The sequence below is a fragment of the Prosopis cineraria genome, unplaced genomic scaffold (assembly GCF_029017545.1).
Source record: "Prosopis cineraria cultivar Desert tree isolate PC_DT_omini unplaced genomic scaffold, ASM2901754v1 PC11, whole genome shotgun sequence".
Classification (NCBI taxonomy): domain Eukaryota; kingdom Viridiplantae; phylum Streptophyta; class Magnoliopsida; order Fabales; family Fabaceae; genus Prosopis; species Prosopis cineraria.
In genome coordinates, this window is record NW_026555342.1 from 13,928,808 (window position 1) to 13,945,791 (window position 16,984).

At 30.3% G+C, this 16,984-nt stretch overlaps 2 protein-coding genes across 3 annotated transcripts; one reads left to right on the forward strand and one right to left on the reverse strand.

Annotated features, from left to right (window-relative positions):
- Positions 1 to 2,195: 2,195 nt before the first annotated feature.
- Positions 2,196 to 4,809, reverse strand: LOC129286004 (40S ribosomal protein S14). The gene is made up of 6 exons (XM_054922035.1): positions 4,679 to 4,809; positions 3,900 to 4,019; positions 3,771 to 3,816; positions 3,397 to 3,482; positions 3,099 to 3,228; positions 2,196 to 2,416 (listed from the first exon to the last, which is right to left on the reverse strand). Exons 1-6 carry the CDS (start codon positions 4,679 to 4,681, stop codon positions 2,349 to 2,351), a joined length of 453 nt encoding a protein of 150 aa, XP_054778010.1. The 5' UTR covers positions 4,682 to 4,809; the 3' UTR covers positions 2,196 to 2,348.
- Positions 4,810 to 5,595: 786 nt separating this feature from the next.
- On the forward strand, positions 5,596 to 16,584 carry LOC129285958 (60S ribosomal protein L18a). 2 transcript variants are annotated; one of them, XM_054921955.1, is made up of 6 exons: positions 5,596 to 5,916; positions 6,899 to 6,974; positions 7,866 to 7,980; positions 14,573 to 14,688; positions 14,863 to 14,926; positions 16,071 to 16,584. In XM_054921955.1, exons 1-6 carry the CDS (start codon positions 5,706 to 5,708, stop codon positions 16,410 to 16,412), a joined length of 924 nt encoding a protein of 307 aa, XP_054777930.1. In that variant the 5' UTR covers positions 5,596 to 5,705; the 3' UTR covers positions 16,413 to 16,584. The 2 variants fall into 2 exon arrangements, with proteins under 2 accessions (XP_054777930.1, XP_054777929.1); XM_054921954.1 differs by lacking the exons at positions 5,596 to 5,916; positions 6,899 to 6,974; positions 7,866 to 7,980 and adding an exon at positions 14,166 to 14,307.
- Positions 16,585 to 16,984: the final 400 nt, after the last annotated feature.

Sequence of the window (16,984 nt, forward strand, 5' to 3'; positions counted from 1 at the left end):
AACATGTATGCTAGATTCTCCAAATAAACCAGGTTTAAGAATTTTTTCTACAGCTCACCAATCCATCGTCTCCCTCAAGCTAAAACAATAAATGAAGCACCAATGAGAAGCAATGGCGACAGCGAAGCTCAAACCATAAGGCAAAAATGAATCTCAATGACGTCGGGGAAAGGAAAGCTCGCCATTAAATCTCAAACATAGCGGTGGCAGCAGCGTCGTCTCAAATCTCATCACTGCCTCTTCTTCCATCTTCTCAAGAAAGAAGCTCACAAGTGATGGTGAGGGTGAGAACTTGAGAGGGAGTCCGATGATGGATTTCGGACAAGAGACGGAGGAGACCGAAAGGGCGGTGAAGGTGCGACTACGGAGGGCGGAGCCTTTCGCCAGTAAGGGTTAGGGTGGATCAAAGAGTTGAAGATTGAGGGGTAAAAGAGAGATAAGTCTGGCCAATTCCATAGGGCAAAGGATGGAATCTGATTCTGAAGTTTTGGTGGGGACTTGGGTCCTTTTCATTTCCTCTCCCTCTCTATTTCCTCTCTACTTTTATCTTAACCATTAAATATATTTTTAAATGATTAAAATTTAATATTTTATAAAATTATTATTAAAACATAAAATTTTATGAAAAATAAATATAATAATAATTTTATGAAATATTAAATTTCAACCATTTAAAAATAAATTTAATAATTAAAATGAAAAATGAAAAAAAAATGTAGAGGGAAGGAAATGAAAAGAAGTCAAATCTTTTTGGTGGTTCATGTACAATTAGTTTCCTGTGTACCAAGCTCTTTAAAATGTCAATTCCTATTCTGTTTCCGTTTCCTTTCTTTTAATTCTCATGTACATCAACGTAAATGTTTGGGCTCCACTCAAGACATATTACGAAGATCAAAACCCTTGGAAAGTTTCCATCACTTTCTTTCTTCACAATCCACTTTTTTAACGGGCCAGAAGAGTACATCAACATTTTGTTTTTTTCATAAAACTAATTTGGGCTCAGTGATGAAATATAAAAGTAAAAGATTGATGCCTTAACTTTTACGTACTTTGCTTTTAAGTTGGTAAAAAGGATGCGTACATTATTTTAAGGAAAAAAATAATAAAACAATAATTAAATTTCTTAAAATATCATAATTTTATTAAAAATTTTAAAAAAATTTATGTCAATAAATTGTAAAGCAAAAAAAATCATTTTACTCTTATTAGCAAATTATAATTACTTATTTAATTATTATTATTCTTTGAATAAAAATTATTATTTTTAAAACAAAAGTTATAATTGATATTTATTATTTTGAGAATTTATTTTTTAATAAAAAAAATTACACTTGACAAGTGATTTCTTATTTAATTCTTATAATTCATAGAATAAACATTATTATTCTTTAAGTAAAAATTATGATTGAAGTTTTTTTTAATAACAGAAATTATGCTTGATTAATTATAATTTTTTATTCAATTTTTATGATTTATAAAATAAAAAGTAAAAGTTGTTATTAAAATTGATTATTTTTGATAAAGATAAAATGACCTTTTAATTTAGACTTAATTAATACAAAAATTCTTAAAGATTCAATAAAATTATAATATTTTAAAATATCAAATTGACATTTATATAATTTAAAATTTCATTACCATTTTTCTTTCTTTCTTTCCTTTTGTTTTTCTCGAAAAAACCAAATCAAATATGCTTTCAATCTTATCACATTGAGCGAAGGATAAATCAACACCACTACCTTAAATTTTCTGTTTTTTTAACCAAAAACTGCCTGACCCAAGCTCAAATCCCAGCCAACACATCCTCAGTTGTCCACTCACACACCTACGTCATCATCAAATTTATATTTTTAACAAATTGATCATACTCAATAAGTTCCATGGCATTAAGTTAAATACTTCAGAACACTTGCGTTCACCTTCTTAATCTCCTGCAATCTAAATGTAGTCCCGCACTATTTTAAATTTTTTCATTTTACATACTTCTAAAAAGTTGAAGAAAGGCTGCAACAAAATTTGATAACACTGAATTTTTTTAAAAGAACTATCGCTCCATATGAAAGCATTTCGTTAGCTCGAGCACCGAATGTATGCGTTGAGACAATAAGATCTTGAGGGTCCTCGAACTCGGCTTCATAATATTCTACAATCTAAGTTTAAAACTAAATGAAATCGGACAAATGCGGCCAAAAATGTAAACTGAAGAGTCAAGAAATAAAATTAGAGTTCCAAAATTGACATCCGACTTGAGTTAAATGTCAAAACATGCCACAATATATTTGTCCTGGCAGAGGGCAAAGAGAAAAGCCACAACAAATGCAACTCCCAACACACACACGATTGCAAGCTTAAAGCCTTCTTCCCCTTCTACCACCCTTTCTCCTGGTGCTGTCAGATGGGATCGGAGTCACATCCTCTGCAAAATCCCCGCATCATACATGAGCAAATTAACAAATGCAATGAACTAGAGAGACATTTTGGTAAAATGCAAATGGCACTTTCAACGCATGGCAAACCAAATCCTATATAGAGCAAGTAACCTCATAAATATGATGGGAATAGCCAAACAAGACTTTGCATGTATGTTTGGCTTACCATTGGAGCTTCCAAACCTCAATTAAGAGAATGGAGTTTTCAAAATGAACCCTTCTGAAAGTCCAACTAGCAGTATTTTTCCAACACAAGTGAAAGGCTGCTCTTGTTGAATTGGATTTTCTGAACTAGGTTTCCCAATGTCATTTTTAAAACGGTTTTCCAAACACGCACTTCACCCATAATGATATCACATCCATTAAAAGTTCTTGAATTATGACAAAATTCAAATCCTCAGAAGTCAAGAATAAATTGCATTTAACAAAATAAAGACAGTAAAGGGAGGAAATAAGTCCCACACCATCAGTTTCGTTGTATCACTCCCTCAAACTGCATGACCATGCCCACATAATATTCAATTTCTTTTTTGACCAAGCACTAGATATAGTGATTTATACTTAACAACTTGTTACAGAAGATAGCAGGAAAAATAAACAAAACCCTGAGCAACATGAAACAAAATATGATCTTTAAACAAGTAAATAATTCTTCAAAAAGTGCATTACCTATTCGACCAATTTTCATTCCTGAACGAGCAAGGGCACGGAGAGCAGACTGAGCACCAGGTCCTGGGGTCTTTGTCTTGTTTCCACCAGTGGCACGGAGCTTGATATGAAGAGCAGTTATACCCAGCTCCTGTTCCATAACACTCAATGTCAATTAACAACTTTCGACTATTTAAAAAAGAAAACTATTTGAACACCTATTTCAATCATACAGAGTAATTATAACAAAAACAAGCATGGCAGATGTTGCATTCAATGAGGTTGATTGGAAGAACAATTTTATAAAAAAATTTACGACCTTGCATCTAGCAGATACATCCTGTGCTGCAAGCATAGCAGCGTAAGGGGAAGACTCATCCCTGTCAGCCTTCACCTTCATTCCACCTGAAGATAAGAAGCAGGTTGCATTAGAAAACACAATGTCATGTTCCCTAACTTCACTTTGCTAACATTTAACTTCAGTAAACTGCCCAGAGCGTTATCTGATGACATATCTGAAGTTCTGAGAATATTTCACAAATTATATAATTTGCAGGACCAATTCAAACGATTTCATCAAATCAGAATAGCTCATCCCAACATAAAGACTCCAAGAATTAACGAAAAAGGTGGTGCACGCCTAAGCAAAAACGACATATTAAACAAACCAACATAAAGAGGAAAACTCTTTACCTGTTATACGAACAAGGGTTTCCCTTCCAGACAAATCAGTCACGTGCTGTAACAAAGCAAATGATCCAATTATACCGAGAATTTTGAAGATGTAATTTTAAACCAAAGAATATACAATTATGTGCTCACAATGAAGGTATCGTTAAATGATGCATAGATATGGGCCACGCCAAAAACATGTTCCCCATCTCTGACAGTTGGGCCAAGAGTGACAGTTTCTTCCTTTGGCTCTCTAACCTTTCTCCTTGACTGCAGAAACCCAAATCGCAAACAGAATTAGCATTGAATCCATCACAAGACAATCAAAAACTAAAACAATGCGAGAGAAAAAATTCTTCAGAGGGCTGACACAACAAGATAAGAAGTCCACAATCGTCGCCCAACAAACTTGTTTTCCCGAGCCCCAACGAACTTAAATTTTGCAATAGTATAATTAACAAGTCACCTCATATAGATAACTGGCAAACAACAAACAGGTTCCTCTGCCTTTTAAAACAGTTATATCACTCTAAAATCAATATCCAAATACATGACTTAAAACCTCTAGCCTGGACAAAACCTCGGACGATCCTCCCATTCGAGTACCACCAACGGTAGACCAGTGAAAAATAAAACCAGAAAATGTTGACGGAATCGTTACAGTAAAATGTATAAGAGGAAATGGGCATGCATACCAGCTCTTAGGAACCCAATAGATCTTGAACTCATATTTGCACAATTTATCAATTTTGAAGATCTAAACCTCCTAGAAATAAAAACTAAAATTCAACAGTAGGGGCAGATGTTCATATGATTCAGAAAAACTTGTACAGGATAAATCAAAGTAGATGTAACATATCAGACAGAAACACAGGGAAAATCAAATTGGATATAACATATAGACAGATTAAAGCACAAGAAATCCTAACCATGATTGCGAGGCAGCGAGGAAGAGCACAATGGTCGTACTTGCGGCTTCGGTGCTTCTGCTGAACGAAAACGAAAACCCTCGCAGTAACTAAGACTGTGGGCTCTTTTTCATATTTTATATATGGGTACGGTGTTAGGGTTTTACGGCCCATCTAACAGGGCTTTGTAGTCCATTGTTCTTATGGACTTTTTGTCTGCCCATCATGGGGTCGGCCCATTACGACTACCATTAAGCAATTGTTTTGTAAATCCATTTTTGGTTAAAAAAGAATTTTCTGTTATAAAAAAACTTACCAGCAAGTTAGATATAATGAATTGGACTAATTTTTTATAGCGTAATTAATACAAGCTCAAATTCTCATTATAGAGATGTTTATATTTAATGTCCGGCCTTACTTTGATTAGATAATTTATTGCCACGTTTATAATCATTCACAGGCAACTTTATGGTTTGCTAAAACAAAAAAAAAAAAAAGATTAATAGGTAGTTTAATGCTCCAATTATAATCATCTAATTTTATGGTTTTAAAAAATAATTAATTAATAATTTATACTTATAAGATAATTTTAAATAAAATTATATATATCAGTAAAATTTACTAAAAAACTTTATAATTGTATTTTTCAAAATAGAAATAGAAATTTTAAAAAATGCTCTTTATTTAACAACTTTAAAAAGTGAGAAATAGGGAGATTATGATAGGGGAAATTAAAAAAATTTAATTTAATAAAAATTTATTTTTATTAATTTATGTAAATTTGTTTCATGAATATGTGAATTCATAATCTTCTCCTCGTGAAAAATTAGAAAACTTTGAGCAAATAGAGATTAAATTAAATTTTAAGACTAAATTAATTAATAATAATTTACTTAAATGACAGAAGTTTCGCTGTCCTATCGCTCGTCAATCATATCATTACCAAGGGTATAGTCTCTTGCCACGACGAATAATTGCTGTGCAATTTGGCGGTGGAAGAGGGTCGTGCTACAATTTCGTCGTTCTCGCGCAATTCTCCGATTCGATCATGAACGATGAAGGCAAGAACAGGGATGTCGTCACCGATCCCCTAAACCAGCCTTACTATGGCACGTTTCAAGGCGTCGCCAACTACTATCCGAATCCGACTGCTCCACCTCCACCGCCGCAACCTCAGCCGGCGGTAGGATTTCCTCAGCCCATTCCGCCACCGGCAACGTACGGTGGTCATTATTACCATGGATATCAAACCGTTCCAGGCACGCGTTGAGAACTTTTTAATTGCTTTTAATGTTGATTTACCTAACAAATTACAGGGCTTAGATTTTCGTTTGAATTAATTCATTGGGTGAACTAATACACCTGTTACTAACCACGGATGAATTAAATGCGAATACTTCTATTCAGAGTGGCTATTTAGGTACGACTAGCTTGGTTTTCTCATGGGATACTTGAACCTATTACCAAACTCAGTGGGTTTGATTTGGTATCTGGAGAAGTTGCTCGCTCATGGTTGATCTGAATTCGATTAGAATGAAATTTTGACGCTGTTTGATATCTGATGTAATCTGTCTGGGGAGCAATGTCTAGGTTGAGGTGTTGTTCTGTTGCATTTTCTAGGCAAATCAGTCCTATTACGATTTGATGGGGTTTTCAATTTTTCTTTGTGACCGTTATAATGGTCTTTAGAGGTTATTTGGACTGTGCATTAGCTAGTATCCAAATCAAATGGTCCAAATGGTTGGTCTGGTCTTGTTTTCAAAACATTGCTGGAAAGGTTCTATGAAGATATAACGTGTTAAGATTCATGATACATTTACAGAGCTTTTAAAGTGGAAAACAATTCGTGCTATTTCCTGTTGCTTTGCATTCCTTTGTCATTTTGACATTTCTGTGTTCAAAGCTTTATTGACAAATTCATGAGATGCATAAATTTCTGACCCCATGTAAAACTATCTAAAATCGGGGTTTATTTCTTTCTTTCCCTATTTGGGTTGAAGCTTAGTGTTTCTCTAGAATATATATCATTTGGAAAAGAACTCTTGGTACCTTTATGATATTTAACTTGGTTTTATAGAATATGATAATATCTATTCCTCAATGCTTCTGTGACCATGCGAATATTGTTTTAAGCACCTTTGAATCTGAGATCACTTACATTGATGCGTGGGAAGATTTTATCAATATTTCTTGTTTTTGTCTTCTGTGTTCACATCATAATTATTTTCTGATGCTCTGAAGGTTATGTTGTTGCTGAAGGAAGGCCCATGAGGGAACACCGTCTTCCTTGTTGTGGACTTGGTCTGGGTTGGTTCTTGTGAGTTCAATGACACTTTATTGAACCATTCTTTAATTCCTTTTTAGGCATCTAGGATTAAATGTTAAGGTTCACCCATGCTATAAAACTATATGATGTCTTCCATCTACACTGCATGTATGTTTCTAGTGTGCATTCGGAATGAATGTTGGTATGTGATAAAGTTTACTTGTATTTGCATATCTAAATATCTAATTTAAGGAACTATGAAGCAGTAGGAAGGAAAAATCTGTTCGTTCTGTTTGTTTGCATTTATTTAATACTTATAGTTCCTAGACAAATACTCCAATTTTCTGATGCTGCCACTTTTGAGGGATGCAAATGTCCTTTTTGGCCAAGTGCTGTTGTAATTGTTTCAGAAGGGTGCCTTTTTATTGGATTGGAGAGCCATTTAGTGAAGTACCTTTCTTTTTAAGGGCTTGCTTACCCGCTGCCTTTTTATCTTCTGTCTCTTCCTTTCTGATATTTTTATTTTTATTATTATTTTAAAAGAATATTTGTTGCATGTAGGGGGGAAATGGACATCCGCCCTTCATATATGGTGATTATTGAGTAAAACTGTAGAACAAACCTAATGCAAACTTTCAGAAATACAAGGATTTTTTTGGTAATGATTGTTTATAACTCAAACAATGAGTCAATTTTATATCATCATGTAAGGATTTTGCATTCATCAAATAAGAGACGAAACTTCTAAAGTTGCACTAAGCACTCATATTGTAAGGGACCAGAATATATTTGGATTCAAATGCTCTTGTGGGATCTAGGTTAATGAGAAGACACAGTCTCTGATTATTCTTTTGCTGCGTTTGACATTAGGAATTCAAGAAGTTTGTCTATTCAGCCAGGATACTAGATGTATTGATACCATAATTTAATTTGTATTGCAAGGTTTATAACGGGATTCTTTCTTGGTGGCATTCCCTGGTATGTTGGAACTCTTGTGCTACTATGTGTACAGATGGATTACCGAGAAAAGCCTGGATTAGTTGCATGCACAGTTGCTGTAAGTGTTTATCATAATTTGCAAGTTATATTTCGTTTTTCATTTATGTTCAGACTTATTTCTTTGACAATCTAACAAATGGTCCTCAAATCCATTGCATATTTCTCTCATCTGCACCCTTTGAAAGGTCAATATTTATCCTAGCTTGTTAGGAGCAAGTTCTATATCATTGCATGTTCCCACTTGACCTATGTTTCTTAATTCTTAATTTGCAGTCAATCATTGCTGTGATAGCTGTGACGCTGGGTGTTACAAATAAAGCTCATGATTGGTGAGAGCTGCACGCCAAAGAACTTATTGTACATGTTGTCCACTTCAATCTGTTTGACGCTTTCTCACTGTTCTGAACTTCACCTATGGTTATATTTTACAATTTGCTATTTTTGTTGTAAATGGCTACAAGAATGCATTTTCTTCAGATTTGCAGATGTCAAGGTTTCCGAAACAGTTAACTATTCTAGCAAGAAGTTGTAACAATTTATGTGCCTGTTTGGATTTCATAAATAATTAATTTTAAGGGTACAAATAATGAATTTGTGAAAACATATCCAAACACCCTTATTACATATGAAAATCAATTATAAATTCAAAACTGTATTTTTCTAAAAATATCCAAGCATCCATCGTACCAGTCAAAATCAATTAGGAATTTAAAATAATGATTTTCTTAAAAATATTGAAATACTTCTTGCATGTTAAAATTAATTATGAATTAAAAAACATGATTTATTAAATAGTATATAAGATTTTTAGATAAATTTTAGAACAGTATAATTACAATGTTGAATTGAAAAATATATAATAGTAATTTATGAGATAATCATAGTTTTGGATTCATAATTAATTTTAACATATATAAAAGTTTATATTTTTAAGAAAATTGATTTTGATATATGTAGTGGGTGTTTCGGTATTTTTAAAAAAGGAAAATGCTTATACACTTAGTATTATATATTTAAAATACTTGTCTTCAATTAAATTAAGATATATTTGTTTTTTTATAAATTATTTAGTACATAACAAATTCTTCTTGTTATATTATTAACATATAAAAATTCACATGTGTTAATTTGATTGCATAAAAGTATATTAAATATATAAAATTAAGTACATAGGTATTAGTGCCTGTTTGAATAACCTCTGTAATCAATTCTAGAGGTTAAATCATAGTTTTATAAAAATATATTTAAATGCTTCAATTACATGTTAAAATTGATTATAAATTTAAAACTATATTTTTTAAAAAATATTCAAATATCCATTATGTATGTCATCAATTTTGAACCCAAGATCATGTTTTTCTTTAAAATATCCAAACACATTTATATATATATATCAAAATTAGTTATAAATCCAAAAATATGATTTGAAATATAAATTATATGGTTTTTGGATAAATATTTAGAAAAATATAATTAAAAGTATGAATTGAAAAACAAGTAATAGCAACTTATAATAAGATAACTGTAGTTTTAGATTCATAATTAATTTTAACATATATAAAAGTGTTTGTGTATTTTTAAGAAAACCAATAGTTGTGGGTTCATAATTCATTTTAGCACGTATAATAGAAATTTGGATATTTTTTTTAAGAAAATATGATTTTGAATTCATAATTAATTTTAACATGTAACAGAGTACTTTAATATATTTTTACAAAATTATTATTTTACCTTATTTTTAATTATATTTTTCAATTTTGCTTCTCAATTCAAATTAAGGACCCGTTTGGATATCCATTGCAAAAAATTAATTATGAAAAAATTGATTAATATAATTAATTTTAAATATAATAGATTATTTTATGTGTATAATTGATTTATAAAATTGATTAATACAATTGATTTTAATTAACATTGAAAAGAAAATTGAAAGAAAAAATTAAAAATTAGGTAAAATCATGATTTTATAAAAATATATTCAAATATCTTGTTACATATTAAAATAAATTATGAATTTAAAATTATATTTTTTTAAAAAATGAAACACCTATTATATATATTGAAATTAATTATGAACATAAAATCATAATTTTTTTAAAAATATCCAAACGTTGTTATACCTGTCAAAATCAATTATCAATCTAAAATCACAGTTATCTTATATGTTATTATCATCTACTTTTTAATTCAATTTTTTAATTATACATTTCTAAAAATTTAAAATTTATTAAAAAATTATATAAATTATATTTTTATTGGTTCATAATTGATTGTGACATGCACAGGTGGTATTTGAATTTTTAAAAAAACTATAGTTTCAAATCCACAGTTGATTTCAATGTGCATAATAAGTATTTGAATATTTTTGATAAAACGTAATTTTAAATTCATAACTAATTTTAACATGTAGAATATATTTTCATAGAACTATGATTTTGATCTCTAAAATTGATTACAAATGTTATCCAAATAGGCATTAAAATCAATTTTATTAATTAATTTTATAAATCAATTATATATCACATAACACAACCAATTATATTCAAAATCAATCATATTAATTATAATTAATTATATCCAATTAAAATCCAAACACACCCTTACATTTTAAGAAAATCATGGTTTTAATTTTATAATTGATTTTGATATGTAATAGAATGTTTGGATATATTTTCACAACATTATATTTTACTTGATTTTCAATCTTGCCTTTGAATTCTGCTTGAAATGAATCTTATTAATCAATTTTATAAATCAATTATATACCACATAATATAATCAATTATATTAATATTTTTTTCATAATCACCTTTTTTTTTTTTTACAGATATCCAAAGCGGCCTATATGATGTTGATCCCAGGTATGCTGTCATAATTCATATGCTTCCTTACTCTGCTTGAGCAAACCGTGATCAAGTTTTAATTGAAAAGGTGACAAAGCTTACTGTGCATCTGCGAGATATCGTAAATGCTTTTTTTTTTTTCAAAAAATCAGGGAATATTGTAAATATGACAAAATTATGGAACTGAGCATGCAATTACATATCCGCGAAAAAAAAAAAAGGCAATTACAAAATACCTGTACGTGAACATGGCATTTTCGGTTGATTGATTTAAGGGGGCACCAAAAGACTTATTTCCCAAAGAAAAATACAGGCTCAGATTGTTTAAGGGCTTGCTTATTCAAAATTAAAAAATAAATAATTTTTATATAATTTAAAGATTTTATAAAAAATATGTATTTTGTAGAGATTTTATAGTAAGCAGACATTGTTTTATATTTAATAATAGTAATAAAAAAGTAATTATTAGTTAATTATTTTTAATTTCATCACATCTTCTTTAATTTCCGTTTTATAAAAATAATTTATTATTTAATACATTTAAAATTTATGATATATTTGCATATTTTATTTTTTTAAAAAAATTTCTATCTTCCACATTAGATTATTTTCAGAAGTTATTTAAAGTAGCTTTTGAAAATAATGACCACTTTTTAAATTTTAATTATTTTTAAAATTTTAAATAAATAGTATTAAAAATTATAAAATATATTTTTTATCAAATAATTAAATAAATATTTTATAAAATAAGTTGAGAAAAATGGGTTTTAAGTTTTTTCTCATAAAAAATCACTTATTGTTTTTGAAAAAAATATATTTTATGAAATTTTATTATATTTATTTAAAATTTTAAAAATAATGTGAATCTAGAAAAATGTATATATGATTATGGAGGAAATCTACTTTAAATTTGAATAACCTTGATAGATAAAGAAAGCTGCCATAAAAATGTCCAGATACATAAATATATTACAAAATTTTAAAATAAATAAATAATAACTTATTTTAATAATAAATATCTACAAAAATATAAAATCTAAAAAATAACTACATGATAATAATTTTTTATTATTATAACTAATCATAAAATAATATATGATTTTTATAAAATCCTTATAAAATAAATTTCTTTTGATAAAATATCTAAGCTATCTAAAATTACTTATTTTTTAATCTTAAATAAGTGCCTCTGTTGAAAATTTATAAGATTAATGAGCAAAATAAATCCTGAAGTATTGCCTGAAAAGCACTTTCAACCCTAAATTCTTAAAATGTGCCAAATAAACCTTAAAATTTTAAATTTGTAGTAAAATGAACCTTAATCGTTAAATTTTTTAGCACAATTACTATTCAATCAAGTACTGTTCATAGTAGGTCCCAGTTAATGCTGACGTGTCATTGTCAATTAGCGCCATAGACCCTAAACTATCATGTTAGTAGCATTTCTGAACTCCTGAACTATTATGTTAATAGCATTTTAAACCCTGAGCTTTAAAATTTTGAATAAATTACCTCCATTATTTATGTATAGAATATTAATTACTATGTAGATCAAATTAACCTCGACATGGTTTGCCGTAGTGAATGCATCGTTAGCCGTGACAAATGACTTATAATTTTATAAAATTACATTTTTGTCTCTCTCTTTTTTTGTAATGTTTTTCAAACAATTAGTATCTCATGCTTTCGTATACTCTATAACTCTAATTTAATATTATTTTGAATAATGATTATTTTATTTAATAGTGCAAACATAAGATTCCATTTGAAAGAAGTTTAAATATTAGATGATTTAATTAACTGATTAATTTGAGTTTTAAATTCGTCGATGAAATCATCGACTTTCATATCCATTGTTTATAAAATCCTATGATACTTATTTTTTTCAAATGGGATCCCAAAACTTTTACCATTAAATAAAAAAATATTATTTAAAATAAGACTAAATTACAATTATAGAGTATATGAAAGTATGAGATATCGATCATTTGAAAAATATTACAAAAAAGGGGGGCAAAAAACATTGTTTCATAAAATTATAGGTCGTTTGCATGGTCAACGATGTATTCACCACGGTAAAACATCCGAGACTAATTTGATCTACATGATAATCAACATTCTATATATAAATGGTGGGGGTAATTTGCTCAAAATTTTAAAGTTTAAGGTTCAAAATGCTACTAACATAATAGTTCAGGGTCTGTGGTGCTAATTTACAATAACACATCAACATTAATTGAGTCTCATGGTGAACAGTATCAAGTGAACAGTAACAATGTTAAAAAATTTAACCGTCAAGGTTTATTTTGCTGTAAATTTAAAAATTTAAGGTTTATTTTGTACATTTTAAGAGTTTAAGATTAAAAATAATTTTTAAACAATATTGTAGGATTTATTTTGCTCATTAACCCAAATTTATATATAATCATTTCTACTATATTTTTAAATGCATTATATATTTATATTTAAATATAAAAAAATGTGAATTGGTATCTTTCACTATTCTGCCAAAAAAAAAAACCGCCCTCAAAAGTTTCAGTTACAAGAAATGACATTATTTACCTTTAAATAAATTTAGGAAGAATGACAAATAAGAACTTTATAAAAATATTAACATCAAATTATAAACTTTAATATTAAATTATGATAGAAAGAGTATTAAAATTTGAGAATATCAATATTAAAAAAATTTTAATTTAATATTAATGCTCTTACAATGTCCTTGTCTGTCATTCGCCCTTAAATTTACGTACAAAATGCCTCAAAAAGTTTAGTGAAGAAAGATTCAAACAAATTTATTATGCTCCTGGACTCTCAAAAATCAAACTGATGAATTTAGATTTTTTTATCAATTTAAAATTATTCTAAAAGCAATAACATTATTTAAAAAACAGGGCTTTGTTACTATACAAGAGATGAGCTCTAACTCTCATAGAATAATGTTGGAGAGAGAAAGAAAACTCTCATACAATAGTGTCCAATATTTTTAACTAATATATATCTATGTCATCACAAAAGTTTTGATTTAGAAAATATATTATATTTTTTCTGGTGCAATTTTTCAATGAATTTATATTAAATTCATACTTTTTTATGGAATAAAAAAGACGAAAAAAGGTACATAAAAAATAGTTTTAATAAACAATGTATAGAATTTTTAAAAGCCAACTTATTTATTTTTTTTCAGTGACCGAACGAGGAAAAATATTGACCATGATCTGGACAAAATATTAAGACTAGGACATGGACTTTGAATGTTTTCTGGATCTGTAGGCCCAAAAGATGAAAGAATTTTTTAATGCCAAAGGCTTTGTGGACAAAAAATCTTATGGCCCAAAAGAAGAAGGAACATCTTATTGTCAAAAGCCTGGCCACAGCGGAAATCTTAATCCCGATCTAGGTTTCGCTCATCATATCATCATATATAACTGAAAACCAAAACCCTACCCTCAGACGGCGGGCGCAGAGGGAGAGAGGGGGAGAGAGAGAGGCATCAGAATCCTTCCTGTGTTGATTTTCTCCCAAAAATGGTGGCATTCAGAGTGAGTTTTTTTATCTTGCGTCTTAAATCAATGCATTGGTTTCATAATCAATGTGGGACTGAAATTCGTTTTAGGTTCCGTCTCCTTCCATTAATTTGCGTTACTGAAAGCTGATAGTATATTTTTATGCTTATTTGTTTAAGTTTTTGATCTGGTTTTTGAGCGGACTATTCAATTTTCTCGTAGATTCCTCCGTTTTCATTTCAACCAAATAAATGGCATTTTTTTTCCAGCTGATTTGACGTTTCTCTGGTTGCTCTCGCAGTTTCATCAGTACCAGGTCGTTGGGAGGGCCCTGCCCACGGAATCAGATGAACATCCCAAGATTTACCGCATGAAACTCTGGGCCACGAACGAGGTTCGCGCCAAGTCGAAGTTCTGGTAAACTGATTTCTTTTTATCACTATATAGTCTTGACTGGAAATTTTAGCTTGTACTATTCTTGAGGTCTTTTAGTTTGAGAAAAGTTTTATTCGAGCTAGTAGTCTAGTTTCTTTCGTCCCCAGAGGCCGAGGCTTGAAGTATGTCTTAATTTGGCTGATTGCTTTGATTTAGGTACTTTTTGAGGAAACTGAAGAAGGTTAAGAAGAGCAATGGTCAAGTGCTTGCTATCAATGAGGTGCATTTTTTACTTTTGCGCATGTTTATTTATCGTTTCATGTCTGCTACATTCTGATTCTGACAATAATGTTTTCTGTGTGCGAATGTGAAACACAACTTAAGAATCTTAAAGACATGTCAAAATCCTGGGAATTTCTCATTGTGCTGTGTTCTTGAGTATTGCTATTATGGCCTCCCGTGCTGAATTCATGTTCGGCAACATTGGCCAAACTATTAACCAGTATCGATTATTGCATTGTAGAACTTATTTGTTGAATCCTCATTCCAGCAACTTTTTAATTTTAAATCTATAAAATGATTCACCAGTTCTGAGTTAATCTTGTCAGAAAGCTTTTGGTGTGGAGGCCTTTAATGTTCTGACAGTTGACCTGTGTTTAAGACACATCGCCCCTAGGATATTGGTGAATCTGCGAGTGAATCATTAAACTTGTGGCGCATCCCTTTTTCCTGAAAAAGCTATTTAGTGACTCTTTTTTTTCTCCCTTTTCTTTGGTGAAAATGGAATATCATTGAACGAATATGTACTGGTTACAAAAGCTGGGAAATAAAAAGATCAAGCCTCATGATCAATGGAACTGACAATATCATGTGCTTTAACAGTAGCATAAACTAAATTACAAGCAGAGTTAACAAGACTATGAGGAGAATCAACTTCATCAGAAAATAATCTCCTATTTCAAAAGGAAGGTTTGAGAGTCAAGCCATCTGAAAATGTGACTGTTCCCGTTACTATTTTCAGGAGCTTTAGAAATTATTGGATGCATTGTCATTATCAGTGGAGAGTGTTTGATCATTGGTGAAAAATTCATTGGTAGGAAAACATCTTTTCTTTATGATTATCATGAGCTAATGAAATAATGATGTCATTATTAAATCACTACCTGGTGGAACATGCATTTTGTTGCATTTTACCTATAGATGCTTCATGCTAGCTTAGATGTATTATGGATGCTGGAGGTTTATGCTATACGGATCTCTTTTTTCCCGATTCAAAAGTTTAATCCTATGGTTTTCAGGCGCAGTGATATTTTCTTTAGAACTTCTACTATCATATCTGGGGCTTATGGGTGTATCAATATGGAATGAGCTTTTTTTGAGTGTGTTTTTGATTCTGGCGTTGCATAATCTGTATTATTTCACAGATTTTTGAGAAGAACCCAACCAAGATCAAGAACTATGGCATCTGGTTGCGTTATCAGAGTAGGACTGGCTATCACAACATGTACAAAGAGTACCGCGACACCACTCTAAATGGTGCAGTGGAGCAGATGTACAATGAGATGGCTTCCCGTCACCGGGTCCGTTTTCCCTGCATTCAGATCATCAAGACGGCCACCATCCCAGCTAAGCTTTGCAAAAGGGAGAGCACCAAGCAATTCCACAACTCAAAAATCAAGTTCCCATTGGTTTACAGGAAAGTCAGGCCACCCACCAGGAAGCTTAAAACCACATACAAGGCCAAAAAGCCTAACTTGTTTATGTAATGTGTTTCTGGTAGAAACGTTCCGTCGGCTTCTTGATTAGCTGATTTTGTTTTGAGAATCTTAGAACATTGTCACTTGGTTGAAGCTTTTTTGTATTTTGATGATTCTATTGGATCTGATCTTATATATTTATGATTTTAGGGTAGGAATGAACAAATTTATATTTACTTTACTGTCGTGCTGTTTTTTGTCCTTTGCTTAAAATTAGAGACCGTTTGGTAATTGTTTAATTCATTGGTAAGTTTTCTCGCAAGGATTTTTTAACCAACCGGGTTTAAGTTATTGGATGAGGAAAAGACACTCAACATCTTCAGTCTTCAACTTGCGTGGGCCACATTCCTTAGTTCTCTGGTCTCACAAGTTTATGCATTAAATTAAGGGCAAATTTGACATCACAATCAATCTTTTAATAATATTTCAATATATTGATTGCATTTCTTATTTATATGTCAAAAATCAAAAGTTTAAAAGACGTATTCTGAGATGTAGGGAGTATGGTAGATACAGAAGAATTGCTCTTAGGGGGTCAAGAGTGAATGATATTCTTGTTTTTGTGAAAATAACAAGGTCAT

Excerpts from the sequence above, each read along its gene's own strand:
- LOC129285958 (XM_054921955.1), top strand. The coding sequence starts at position 5,706 with ATGAACGATGAAGGCAAGAACAGGGATGTCGTCACCGATCCCCTAAAC. Across the intron at positions 5,917-6,898 it reads TGGATATCAAACCGTTCCAG|GTTATGTTGTTGCTGAAGGA; the intron begins GCACGCGTTGAG and ends GATGCTCTGAAG. Across the intron at positions 14,927-16,070 it reads AAGTGCTTGCTATCAATGAG|ATTTTTGAGAAGAACCCAAC; the intron begins GTGCATTTTTTA and ends ATTATTTCACAG.
- LOC129286004 (XM_054922035.1), bottom strand. Across the intron at positions 3,817-3,899 it reads CATTTAACGATACCTTCATT|CACGTGACTGATTTGTCTGG; the intron begins GTGAGCACATAA and ends GCTTTGTTACAG. Across the intron at positions 3,229-3,396 it reads ATGTATCTGCTAGATGCAAG|GAGCTGGGTATAACTGCTCT; the intron begins GTCGTAAATTTT and ends GTTATGGAACAG.